The sequence below is a fragment of the Pan paniscus genome, chromosome 7, assembly GCF_029289425.2.
Source record: "Pan paniscus chromosome 7, NHGRI_mPanPan1-v2.0_pri, whole genome shotgun sequence".
In the NCBI taxonomy this organism is placed as follows: domain Eukaryota; kingdom Metazoa; phylum Chordata; class Mammalia; order Primates; family Hominidae; genus Pan; species Pan paniscus.
In genome coordinates, this window is record NC_073256.2 from 116,491,387 (window position 1) to 116,505,420 (window position 14,034).

General features: G+C 35.7%; 1 protein-coding gene across 5 annotated transcripts in view; it reads left to right on the forward strand.

The window, feature by feature from the left end:
• VPS13B (vacuolar protein sorting 13 homolog B) overlaps positions 1-14,034 on the forward strand; it is an 868,795-nt gene that overhangs the window by 127,555 nt on the left and 727,206 nt on the right. For all 5 annotated transcript variants that reach the window (XM_055116771.2, XM_063606452.1, XM_057303059.2 and 2 more), the window contains exons 13-14: positions 869-1,060; positions 5,729-5,898. In XM_055116771.2, coding sequence (XP_054972746.2) covers positions 869-1,060; positions 5,729-5,898 — 362 coding nt within the window. The remainder of the gene's footprint in view (positions 1-868; positions 1,061-5,728; positions 5,899-14,034) is intronic.

Genomic DNA, 14,034 nt, shown 5'->3' on the forward strand with positions numbered 1-14,034 from the left:
ATGATGAAGACTAAAGATTGAGCTGTACTCCTTTGCATGAAATAATGGAAATATATTTTTGTATAAAAGTATTAGAAGGTATAGATATAAAAGTTTTGTGTAAGTAGGCTTTTCTAGTTTCTAAGGTTATTAAATCCTGGAAAATTCTTTCTTCTTTTTGTCTGAATAAACAAAATGCATTATAAATTAAAAATCATTTTTATCACAATAATGGATTCATGTATACAAAAAACCTCTCATTTAAGAGATGTACATATTAGATAATGACACATGCCTATACCTGGGGCCAATATCTTATTTAGAAAACAGTGTATGAGGAGATGAGGAATCTAGGAAGTAGGATTCTGTACCATGGAACATCGCCATAATGAATCTATTCTAGAAAAAGTTCAAAGCAGGTAATACCTACTGTTCATTTCCATGGTCATTATAAAACTCTCAAGGCACCCTGTGATCATGTTACTTAAATAACCCAATTTTCAATAGACTAAGATAATTTACTAAGATAAATTAGTAAAATGGAGTTTCCTCCAAAGTACCCCCTCTCAGTCAATGCATATTGTGTATAGAATTACTAGATATAAGCCAATTAGGTTTTGCAGAATAATTTTCTAAGAATGACAATTTTGATTTTATATTGCTTGTTATAATATTAAATAACAGGAATAAATTTTAATGAATTGCTTTTCATCAGTAATTTATTATATGCATAGAGAAATACAAATCAGCAGGGCTCTCTGTATGCAGCTGATTGGGAATTTGTTTTAAGGCATTAAGCTACAAGCTATAAAAATGAGAGGAGCGATTTTAAAATATTTACTTGGTATATCCAATTGATGCTTAAAATATAAAATTTGACTTCTTTTAGGTTCCACAAATCAACAAGACTTTTCTTCAGGGAAAAGTGAAGATTTGGGAACAGTTCAGGAGAAGTCCACCAAAAGCCTTGTTATAGGTCCTCTTGATTTTCGTTTGGATAGCAGTGCGGTGCATAGGATTTTGAAAATGATTGTGTGTGCCTTGGAACATGAATATGAACCATATAGCAGGCTAAAATCAGGTTTGTTTCTGGATTAATTTTGAATCTTTTGCCATTTGTTTTGAGAATAATTATATAATCCAATTTGTGTTGTCTTGCTAACTTTACGTTTTTAGTGTAATTTGCCTGTTTGCAAGGACTTTGATATATGTAGCTGTTTATTTAAAGAATAAACTTGTGTGTAGAAGTTGGAGAGATCAAGATTTGAAAATTATTGCACAAGTACTTTATTTGCCAGTATTTGTCAGTATTTTATTGTTATACCTTTTTGATACTTTTTCTAGTGGATACTTGTGAATATGACTTTTTTTTTTTCACATTAATGGATTCTAAGGAGCCAGATACAAAATTGGGCTCTAAACACACAAATTTAACATTGAAGAAAACTTAGGCACTGCTGGTTTAGAAAAAGTTGCTGTACAACTAATTTTTTCTACATGGTAGATAGCTATAGTTGTCATAGTTTCATAAAATATGAATTCCTTTTTAAAGCAGTAAAGCAACTCTAGAGCATAATAGTGTAATGAGGAAGTATAAGATAATGAAGAACTCACCCTGTGGAGTCAGACTGTGGTTTAAAATTTGACCCTCACTTCTTAGTATCCTTAAGAAATTTAATTAACATCTTTGATGTTTCATTTCTCTGTCTCTATAATACGTTTAGTTACTGTGACAGAGATGGCTAATTGTCTCCTCAATATCCATCCTTTTTCATAGTAATAGAAATTTCTATAACAGAAGTAAAGACTATACATTTAAGGGATAGTCATATGACTAGGTTCTGTCTACTGGGATGGGAGCAGAACTTTATGTGATGTTTTGGGCCATGACTTTAAAAGGAAAAGAGCATGCCTTCCTTCTTTTCTTCTCTTCTTTCTTCTGGCTGGAAAATAAATACAATGGTATGGGCTGGACCTGCCATTTTAGATCCTGAGATTAAAGCTGCATGCTGAGGATGACAGAATAGCAAGATAAAAAGCACCTAGGTCCTCAGTACTGTGATGGCACCATGTCAGCCCTGGATCCTTTAGACTCAGATTGTTTCATGAAAGAGAAATAAGGACTGAGCATGGTCACTCATACCTGTAATCCCAGTAGTTAGGGAGGCCAAAGCAGGAGGATTGCTTGAGCCCAGGAGTTTGAGACCAACTTGGGCAACATGGCAAGACCCAGTCTCTACAAAAGATTTAAAAAAAAAATTAGTTGGGTGTGGTGGTACATGGCTGTGGTCTCCGGGCTGAGCAGGGAGAATTGCTTGAGCCTGAATGGTTGAGGTTGCAGTGAGCTGTGATTGTGCCACTGTGCTCCAGCCTGGCCAACACAACAAGACCCTGTCTCAAAAAAAAAAAAAAAGCTGCTGTTTTTGTTGAAATTTCTATTACTTTACTTTTGTCCCAGCAACTTTACTGTTACCTTAAATGATACACTGATAGGACCTACTTCCAATGATTGTTCTGAGCACTAAATGAGATAGTGCACATAAAAGCACTTAACCCAGTGTACAGTAAGTGCTTGACACATTCATGCATTCATTTATTATACCTTACTTGAATGCCTACCCTGTGCCAGACATTCTTTATGTGCTAGGATAGTATAGCAAACAAGACATACAAAGCCTTTGGTCTCATGGAGCTTATATCCTCACGGGGTAGACAAATAGTAAACAAGTTAAAATATTTCAGTCATTGATAAATACTAGAGAAGAAAAATAAAAGGAAGTGTGAGCAAGAGTGCTAGAAACAGAAGGAGGGGAGAGCTCTTTTAGTAGGGACTTTAGGAAAGTTTTCTCTGAAGTTTATATGTGAGCTAACTTGTGAATGATGTAAGGGAGTGAATCATGCATGTATTTGTGAAAAGAGGGTTTTATGTAGACAAGTGCAAGAGCCTTGAGGTAGGAACAGTTTGGCAATATACAGGGATACAAACAGGCTAGAATAGCTGAAGCACAATAAATATTTGTAAGTCATAGAGGTAGACATCAATCACCTTGTTGGGTTTTAGGGACCATGTAGTCTGGATTTTATTCTAAATGTGATGGGAAATCATCGGTAAGTTTTGAATAGGAAGTTATTAACTTATTATTTTAATAGTAAATAGTATGGTTGGCATATGTTTTCATTTTTAAAAATTTAGATTTTCCTAGTTTTACTTGCACTCATTTGTGTGCATGTGTATTAAGTTCTATACAATTTCATCACCTTTGTAGGTTTGTGTGTTCACTACCATGGTCAAGAAAATGAACAGTTCCAATACCACAAGGATCTGGCATGTTGCTCTCTTACAACCACACCCACTTCCCTACCATGTTCCTTTCTCCTCCCTCTTTTCCAGGGGCTAGGGATAACCCCTGGAAACTTTTGTCTTCCATTTCTAAAATTTTGTCATTTCAACAATGTTAAATAAGTGAAATCATACAGTATGTAAGCTTTTGAGGTTGACTTATTTAGCTGAGCATAATTCTCTGGAGACTCATTCAAGTTGTTGCATGTATCAGTAGTTTGTTTCTTTTCCTGCTGAGTAGTATTCCATTGTATACATATACTATAGTTTGTTAATTCCCTCACTTATGGAAGAATATTTGGGATTATTCTAGTTTTGGGCTATTACAAATAATGCTGCTCTGAACAGTTGTGTACTGGTTTTTGTGTAAACATTTCTTCAGGATAAATTGCTGGGTCATATGGTAGTTGCATGTTTATTATTTTTTTTAAAGAAACTACCAAGCTGTTTTCAGGAGTGGCCATACCATTTTACATTACCATCCAACGATGACTGTGTGATCCAGCTTCTTTACATCTTCCCAGCATTTTGTTTTGTCACTGCTTTTTATTTTAGCCATTCTGATAGATGTGTAGTTTTAATGAGCAATCTGCCATCTCATTGTGGTTTTAAAGTTGTGTTTCCTTATTGGCTAATGATGTTGAACATCTTTTTATGTGCTTATTTGCCATTTTTATTTCTTCAGTGAACTGCATATGTCTTTTGCTCAGATTAATTGGGTTAATCTGAAAGTTTTAATGTTTTTCATTTTATACTCAAGTATGTCATCATTTTGAATTAATTTTTTACATAAGGAGTGAGGTTTAGATAGGGGTTTATTTATGTGTCTTTGAATTTTCAATTGCACTAGCACCATCCTTTCTTTATTGAACTGCTTTTTTACCTTTGTCAAAAATCAATTGAGCATATTTGTGTGGGTCTGTTTCTGAGTCCTCTAGTTTGTTTTCAGTTAGTAGACCTGTGGTATTTCCCACTGTCAGTACCATGCTGACTTAATTACTGTAACTCTATGGTAAACCTTTATATTGGAGGGAGAAGTTACTCATTTTGGTTTTGAGGGAACATTTGCTTAGGTTAGAAATAACCTCATTATAACTTTCATTTACATATATCTCTAATGGAATATTGGGTTGGCTGTTTTGTTTTGTTTTTGTTTGGAGATGGGGTCTCACTTTGTCACCTAGGCTGAAATACAGTGGTGTGATCATGGTTCACTGTAGCCTTGATATCCTAAAATCAAGTGAGTCTCCTGCCTCAGCCTCCTGAGTTGCCGGGACCATAGGTGTGCACCTCCAAGCCCAGCTAATCTTTTTTTTTTTTGTAGAGATGAAGTCTTACTATGTTGCCCAGGCTTATCTTGAACTCCTGGGCTCAAACAATCCTGCCTTGGCCTCCCAAAGTCCTGGGATTATAGGCATGAACCACTGTGCTGGCCCTTGACTCTTTTAATATAGATCTATTGGTGTTATTTATTTTTCTCATGGAAAAGTCCAAGTTGGTCAGTATTCCAGGGAAACTGTTTTATGAGGTTGTCTTAGACCCAGATTCCTTCTATTTTATTGTTCTGCCAACCCCAGAGATATGCCATATATACATGGTCAGAATTGGGTCACCATTATAGTGTGTAATTTTAATCAGGAGGAAGGGGGAACAAGACCATAAAGGAAGGTATGTAGTCTTATTTATTTATTTATTTAAGATGTAGTCTCGCTTTGTTGCCCAGGCTGGAGTACAGTGGCGTGATCTTGGCTCACTGCAACCTCTGTCTCCCGGGTTCAAGAGATTCTCCTGCTTCAGCCTCCCGAGTAGCTGGAATTACAGGCACCTGCCACCATGCCCAGCTAATTTTTGCATTTTTAGTACAGATGGGGTTTTACCATGTTGGCCAGGCTGGTTTCGAACTCCTGACCTCAGATGATCTACCTGCCTCAGCCTCCCAAAGTGCTGGGATTACAGGTGTGAGACTGTCTATTTCTTAACAATTTTTAGGAGTTTTTAAAATTTTTGTTTTTAATATGCTGTGGATACAAGTCCCTCATGGAGCTGGATCTTCCCCCTCCCCATCTATCTGTAGCAAATATTTTCTCTCGTCTATGTCTTGCCTTTACATTATCTCAATGGTATTTTACTGACCAAAAGCTGTTACTCTTTTAAAGAAAGAAATTGGGGATTTCTTAAAGATATATTAAAATAAAAACTGGTAAATTTTTATATAACAAAGATACATTTACATTCGAGAATAGTGCAACTTATATTTGTTAAAGGTAACTTATTGTTTTATACCTGCTTCATTGTTGAAAAGAAAAACAGGATTTGACCTTATAGTTTGGAGAACTAATTCATTTTTCAGTTGTTTAAGAATATTATTTAAAAATATTCTTTATTAATTTTTTATCATTTTAATTTTAGATATTAAGGATGAAAATGAAACAATACTGAATCCTGAAGAGGTGGCTCTTCTGGAGGAATATATTCCTACTCGACATACAAGTGTTACTCTCCTCAAATGTACCTGCACAATTTCCATGGCTGAATTCAACTTGCTGGACCATTTACTACCTGTCATTATGGGAGAAAAGGTATATTTTGTGATTTGCTATATTTTTTTTCCCTCATATATGGATTTTTTTTTTTTTTGTCATTTACTGAAAGAATATCTGCAGCCGGGCACAGTGGCTTGAGTGTGTAATCCTGGCAATTCAGGAGGCTCGGGCAGGATGCACACTTGAGGCCAAGAGTTTAAGACCAGCCTAGGCAACAGCAATACCTTGTCTCTAAAAAAAAATTGGCACGGTGGCACATGCCTGTATTCCCAGCTCTTCAGGAGGCTGAGGTGGGAGGATTGCTTGAGCCCAGAAGTTTGAGGCTGCAGTGAACTATGATCACCCACTACACTTCAGCCTGGGTGTCACAGTGTGACCCTGTCTCAAAAAAAAAAAAAAGAAAAAGATAAAAGTATCTGCTTATATAGTTATCCATGATGAAGTAAAAGCAATGTAACTATGAACTAAAAATTAACTGTTAATTTTTAAAATGTAATTTTAAATTTATATTTTTAATAAAATAAACTTAATCTTGAGAGTGTATAAAGAAATGTTGAAGAATATGGGCCTAGAAGTCAGACCATATGCCAGCTATAATGCCATAGACAATTACTTTATATCTCTAAGCCTTTATTTTCTCTTCTCAAAAAGAAAACAATTGTATTTTTTCAAGCAGCCTGACTATTTTAGTTTTAGCCAGTAAAACTGTCAGCCTGCCTAGATTCAGACAGTTTATTACTTACATAGACAGCAGAAGCAAAGTCAGTAATGGTGCCAGCTCACCTCTCCCTTGTTCCATAGGACAACCTGTAACCAAAGGGCCAAATGACTTCTATTGGTACATGGTGGGGCACCCTGTTGGCAACAATTCAGTTTCACACTGCAGCTAAGCAGTGGTGTAGCTTAGCGCATATGTGGAAAGCCCATAACTCAGCTGAATGAGGAATGCTGATGAGAAAATGTTTCATGGCCGCCTCTCTCAAGATGGGAAGGTGAATGAGAGATGCTCTTTTAGCAGCTCCTCACAAGACCACATATGATCCTTTGTTTTTAGAGGATCACAGGATATTCTACCAAGGTCTGCTGTGGTTGAGTATTGCCTTCATGGCATGGATTTGTGTAACATTATCAGGATGCTGGTACAGACTAGTCCCACCATAGTACTTAGCTCCTAGGATTATTTTAAATTTTCATTGAAATAATGCATGTAAACTATTTTGTATGTATTAGGAACTGAGTGATGTCTGCTGTAATTGTTGAGAATGCTTAATATTTGTTTATGGTCCATATACAATGTATTGGTTTCTGAGTTTGACTTATACATACAAGGCCTTATTTGTTTGTTTGTTTGCTTTTTGAGCCAGAGTCTCGCTCTGTTGCCTAGGCTAGAGTGCAGTGGTGAAATCTCAGTTCACTGCAACCTATGCCTCCTGGGTTCATGCAACTTTCCTGTCTCAGGCTTCTGAGTAGGTGGGACTATGGGCGCATGCTACCACGCCCGACTAATTTTTGTATTTTTAGTAGAGACAGGATTTCACCATATTGGTCAGGCAGGTCTTGAACTCCTGACCTCAGGTGATCCACCTGCCTCAGCCTTCCAAAGTGCTGGGATTACAGGTGTGAGCCACCACACCTGGCCTATGTGTTTTTTTTTTTTTTTTGATATATTTCTTTTGATGTTCATATAATGATCAGGGGTCCCCAACTCCTGGGATGCAGACCAGTACTGGTCAGTTGCCTTTTAGGAACTGGGTTGCAGAGAAAGAGGTGAATGGCAGGTGAGTGAGCATTACCACCTGAGCTCCGCCTCCTGTGAGATCAGCGATGGCATTAGATTCTCATAGGAGCACAAACTCTATTGTGAACTGTGCATGCAAGGGATCTAGGTTGGCACTCCTTATGAGAATCTAATACCTAATGACCTGAAGTGGAACAATTTCATTCTGAAACCATACCCCTTCTCCTGTCTGTGGAAAGATTGTCTTCAATGAAATTAATCTCCGATGCCAGAAAGGTTGGTGTCCGCTGACAGTGATAATCATAGAAATAAAAAGTGTCCTAACTTTAAAGAAGTTATGTGAGGGAATTAACTATATGCATTAACTTTATTTTTGCTCCCTACTGACCACTCATCATTAAGTATGGTAGTGTATTACGATTAAGAGATCATGTAGAGAAAATTTCACTGGAGACAATTAAAATATGTCTGCATTTTGTCATTTCTGTTTTTGCTATCATCTAATTTTTAAAATAGATACTATTTTTTAGAGCAGTTTTAGATTCACAAAGCAGAGTGAAAGGTACAGAGATTTTTCATAAACTGACTCCCCCCACATACATAGCTTCCCCCATTGTCAACGTCCCTCAACAGAGTAGTATGTTTGTTACAATTGATGAACCTGTATTGACACATCAGTATCACCCAAAGTCCACAGTTTACATTAGGGTTCACTCTTGGTGTTTTATGTTCTATGAGTGTTGAAAAATGTATAATTATCTGCTATAACAATATCACATAGAGTAGTTTCAATTCCCAAAAAATCCTTTGTGCTCTGCCTATTCATCCCTTCCTCTCCCTAACCACTGGCAACCACTGATCTTTTTACTGTCCTCACAGTTTTGCCTTTTCTAGACTGTCATATAGTTGGAATCACATAGTATGTAGCCTTTTCACATTGGCTTCTTTTACTTAGTAATATGGATTTAAGTTTCCTCTTTGGCTTTTCATGGCTTGATAGCTGATTTCTTCTTTGCACTTACTAATATTCCATTACAGATGTACCACAATTTACTTATCCATTCACCTACTGAAGGACATCTTGGTTGCTTTCAAGTTTTGAGAGTTGTGAGTAAAACAGGCATATACATCCACGTGCACGTTTTGGTGTGGGCATGTTTTCAACTCCTTTGGGTAAATACCAAGGAGTGTGATTGATGGATTGTATGCTAAAAGTATGTTTAGTTTTGTAAGAAGCTGCCAAATTGTCTTCCAAAGTGGCTGTATGGTTTTGCATCCCTGCCAGCAGTGAATAAGAGTTCCTGTTTCTCCACATCCCTACCAACATTTGATGTTGTCAGTGCTTCGGTTCTTTGCCATTCTAAGACATGTGTAATGGTGTCTTATTGTTTTCATTTTTATTTCCTTGATGACATATGGAAACATCATTTCATATGCTTATTTGCCATCTGTATATCTTCTTTGGTGAGGTATCTCTTCAGATCTATTGCCCATTTTTTAAGAGTTGTTTGTTTTCTTAATATTGAATTTTAAGGATTCCTTGTATATTTTGGGTAACAGTCCTTTATCAGATAGGTCTTTTGCAAATATTTTCCCCCGATCTGTGGCTTGTCTTTTAATTTTCCTGTATTTTGCAGAGCAGAAATTTTGAATTTTTAGTGAAGTCCTGCTTATCAATTCTTTGTTTTATAGATTGTGCCTTTTGTGTTATATCTAAAGGTCATCATTATACCCAAGGTCATCAGCTTGTATCCTTTACGAATTGGTCCATCTCATCTAGGTTATCAAATTTGTAGGTATAGAGTTGTTTATAGTACTTCTTTGTTTTTTTTTTGAGATGGAGTTTCACTTTTGTTGCCCAGGCTGGAGTGCAATGGCATGATCTTGGCTCACAGCAACCTCCACCTCCCGGGTTCAAGCGATTCTCCTTCCTCAGCCTCCTGAGTATCTGGGATTACAAGCATGCGCCACCATGCCTGGCTAATTTTGTATTTTTAGTAGAGAAGGGGTTTCTCCATGTCGGTCAGGCTGGTCTTGGACTTCTGACCTCAGGTGATCTGCCCACCTTGGCCTCCCGAAGTACTGGGTTTATAGGCGTGAGCTACCATACCTGGCCTTTTTTAGTATTTTAAAAATTATCATTTTAGTGTCCTTGGGATTTGTAACAATGTTCCTCTTTCATTTCTGACATTAGGAATTTGTATTCTCTTACTCTTTTTCTTAGCCTGGCTAGAGAGGATTACTGATTTTTATTGAGCTAGCTTTTGGTTTTGTTTATTTTCTCTATTGATTTTCTGTTTTCGATTTCATTGATTTCTGTTTTGATTTTAATTCTTTTCTTCTTATTTTGGATTTATTTAATTTCCTGAAGTGTAAGCTTGGGTGATTGATTTTAGATTTTCCTTTTTTGTAATATATGAACTCAATACTATAAACTTACCTCTAAGCATTGCTTTCACTGCATGCTACAAATTCCGATAAGTTGGATTTTTGTTTTCATTTAATTCAAAGTATTTTGTATTTCTCTTGAGATTTATTTCTTTGACTTGTGTTCTTTAGAAGTATGTTATTTAATCTCCAAGTATTTTGACATTTTTTAGTTATGTTACTGATTTTTAGTTTAATTCCATTATGGTCTGATAGCAGACATTGTATGATTTCTTTTAAATTTGTTTAGGTGTGTTTTATGGCTTAGAATGTGTCTGTGTTGGTGAATGTTCTATGTAAGCTTTAGAAGAATGTGTACTCTGTTGTTGCTGTATGAAGCAGTCCATTGATGTCTATTATATCTGGTTGATTATAAGTTCAATTATGTCCTTATTGATTTTCTGTCTGCTGGAACTGATTATATCTGATAGAGGGATATTGAAGTCTCCAACCAAAACAGTGGGTTTGTCGGATTTTTTCCTTGAAATTTTATCACATTTTGCTTTATTTTTTTGGCAGTGTGTCTTTAGGCACATCCATGTTAGGGACTGTTATGTCTTTTTACGGAATTGACACGTTTATCATTATGTAATCCCTTCTTTATATCTGATAGCTTTCCCTGGTCTGATTTTTCTTCTGTCTGAAATTAATATAGCCACTCCTACTTTCTTTTGATTAGTTTTAGTATGGTATGTATTTCTCTATTTTCTTTTAATCTACAAGTGTCTACATATTTAAAGTGAGTTTTGGCTGGGTGTGGTGGCTCATGCTTGTAATCCCAGTGCTTTGGGAGGTAGAAGTGGACTGATCACTTGAGCCCAGGAGTTTGAGACCAGCTTGGGTAAAACCCTGTCTCTACAAAAAAATACAAAAGTTAGCCAGGCATGCTGGTGTGTGCCTGTAGTTCCAGCTACTTGGGAGGCTGAGGTGAGCGGATCACCTGAGCCCTGGAGGTTGAGGCTGCAGTGAGCAATGATCACACCACTTGCACTCCAGCCTGGGTGACAGAGTGAGACCTTGTCTCAAATAAATACATAGGAAAAGTTTTTTTAAAAAGTAGGTTTTTTTGTAGACAATATATAGTTGGGTCTTGTATCTTCAGCTGCCTTGACAATCTGTCTTTTAATTGATGCATTTAGACCATTGATATGAAGTTATTATTGATATAATTGGACTAACATCAACCATACTTCTTGCTATTTTCTATTTTTTGCCCTTGTTATTTGTTCCTGATTTTTTTTCCCACTCTTTTTTGGCCTTTTGTGGTTTTAGTTGAGCATTTTATATTATTCGATTTTCTCTCCTCTATTAACCTACCTGTTATACTTCTTTTTAGTGTTTGTCCTAGAATTTGCATTATATTTTTACAACTAATTCAAGTCCACTTTCAAATAACACCATACCACTTTACATGTAGTCAGAGTTTCTTATAATAAAAGAAATACTAATTCTGCCATCCTGTTTCTTGTATCATTGCTGTAATTCATTTTATTTTTATATAAGCATTCATAAGGCTGCCACACACAATCATACATAATTAAATACTTATTACTATTATTATTTTGACAAAATTTATGTATTAGATCAATTAAGAATAACAAAAATTAAAAGTCTTTTTTTACCTTATGCCTTTTCTGATGCTGTTTTTTTTATGTAGATGTGAAATTCTGACCTTTATCATTTTTCTTCTCTCTGAAGAATTTTTTTAACACATCTAGTAAGGCAGATATACTGGAAACAAATTCTCTGAATTTTTTTTTTTTGTCTGAGAAAGTCTTTTTTTCTCCTTTTGAAGGATAATTTCGTGGGGTATGGAATTCTAGGTTTGTGGGTTTTTTCCTCTTAAAATACTTTGTTTTACTCTCTTCTTGCTTACATTGTTTTTGAGTAGAGGTCATGTATAATTCATATCATTGCTCCTCTATAAGTAACATGTATTTTTTTCTGTGGATTTTTTTGGGCGACTTTATCTTTGATTTCTATGATTTGAAAATGATGTGTCTGTATGTAGGTTTTTTTTTTTTTTTTTTTTTTTTTTTGGCATTTATCCTGCTTGGTGTTCTCTGAGTTTCCTGGGTTTCTAATTTGGTGTCTGACATTAATTTGAGGAAACTCACAGTCATTATTGTTTCAGATGTTTCTTCTGTTTCTTTCTGTCTTTTCTTCTCTTGTGGAATTCGTATTACGTGTATGTTACATCTTTTATAGTTGTCCCACAGTTCTGAAATATTCCGGGTTTTTTTTTTGGTTTGCTTTTCAGTTTTGGCAGTTTCTACTGAGATATCTTCAAGCTTAGAGATTCTTTTGTTAGCCATGTCTGGTCTTCCAGTATGCCTGTCAAAGGGAAAAATGCTAACAAGGAGGTCTTACTCAGAAGGCAGCCCACAAATTTGTATAAAATTTCCTTTAGATTGTTGGCTAATTCCTAAGCTGCCCATGTGTAATGCAAGACTTCAGGAAACCCAGCAGAAAGCAAAGTATAAATTTGACTATTTGCATGGTGCTGTGTATCTACAATTAGAGTTCAGGCCCTGCCACATTAGCACCTGGGGTCTTCCTTTGAGACCTTATAAGGGCCATACCCTAGGAATAAGTACAGATTGAAATAGATTAGTCTAAGAAAGCCTAATTCCAGTCCTGGATAGGACCATGATGATATACTTGTATTCTGTCTGCTTGCCAAACAATGGTTAACTTACTTTAGGGGAAGATAGCATTATCAAAGCCTCTATAATTTTTTATCCATGATGTCATCTGCTTGATACAAAATTATGAGGTATACTAAAAATAGAAGCAATGGAATTAAATATAATAAAAAATCAATAATATAAATAGACTTAGAGATGATTAAGGTATTAGAGTTGTTAGACATGGAGTTTATGATTAATTGCTTAAGGAAAAAGACAAAAAGGTGGAAGATTTCCAAAGAGACCTCAATCCATTAAAAAAAAGCACCAAATTAAATTGTGAAACTGGAAAATGTAAGGATACAGGTTTGAAGGAAAAGGATGGAAAAAATATACCATTTGAACACTAACCAAAAGAAAGATAGCATGGCTATTTTACTAAGAGATAAAGTAGATTTTAAGGTAAGAAATATTACTGAAATAAAGAAAGCCACTTCATAATGATAAAAGTGTGAACTGAAAGAAAGAACAACACAGATAATTCTCACAGGTGTAATATTGAGTAAAAAATTATATACTGTATGATTTCATTTATATGAAGTTCAAGAAGAGAGAAAACTAATCTATGGCAATTGAAGTGATTGGCTACGTCTGTTGAGGATTTAGTATTGCCTTGAAAGGGACATGGGACAGTCTCGTAGGGTGCTTCAGATGGGTGGTGGTTACAGATGTAAAAATTCATTCAGCTCTACCCTTCAGATTTGTGTGCTTTATTCTGTGTTATTTTTTAGTAATCCCAAAGAAAGTCACTTAAAAAAGCAACATAATTCCTAAATAAATGGTGGTTTTAAAATTATTAGTAATGAGTAAAAAATCAGGATTGTATTTTCGACTTAGTTTTAAGCACACTGATTCTCAGTAATGGCACTTTTGGTTTTTTGGATTGGAGAATTATTATGTAGCATTTACCATCTTTGGCCAATACCTGCTAAAGGCCAATATTATTGTGACAATGAAAGACAGACAAAGCAATGAAACTGCTCTTCTTGCATTTTGTCATATTCTTCTGGATGGGAAGTCATGGCATTCCTCATTGAGAACCACAGGTAGAGCATTTTAAGGGAGGGAGTGAGTGAGTTCTAGGACAGGGATCATTTGCCACTCAGGGTACATACGCTGGACATCTTGAAACTTACCTGTATTTATTTGAAAGCTCAGAAAGATTCTGTAAAACTGAGAATACTGTGCCGTTCTCAAGATTCTTAGGACTTTATGAGCCCTTAACATGTGTATTGTTAGTAGATACGATACAGATAAGGAATTTTTCTTACCTGCAAACATTGCTTATTGTGAATGTTTTTGACATTGTGTGGTGTAGTC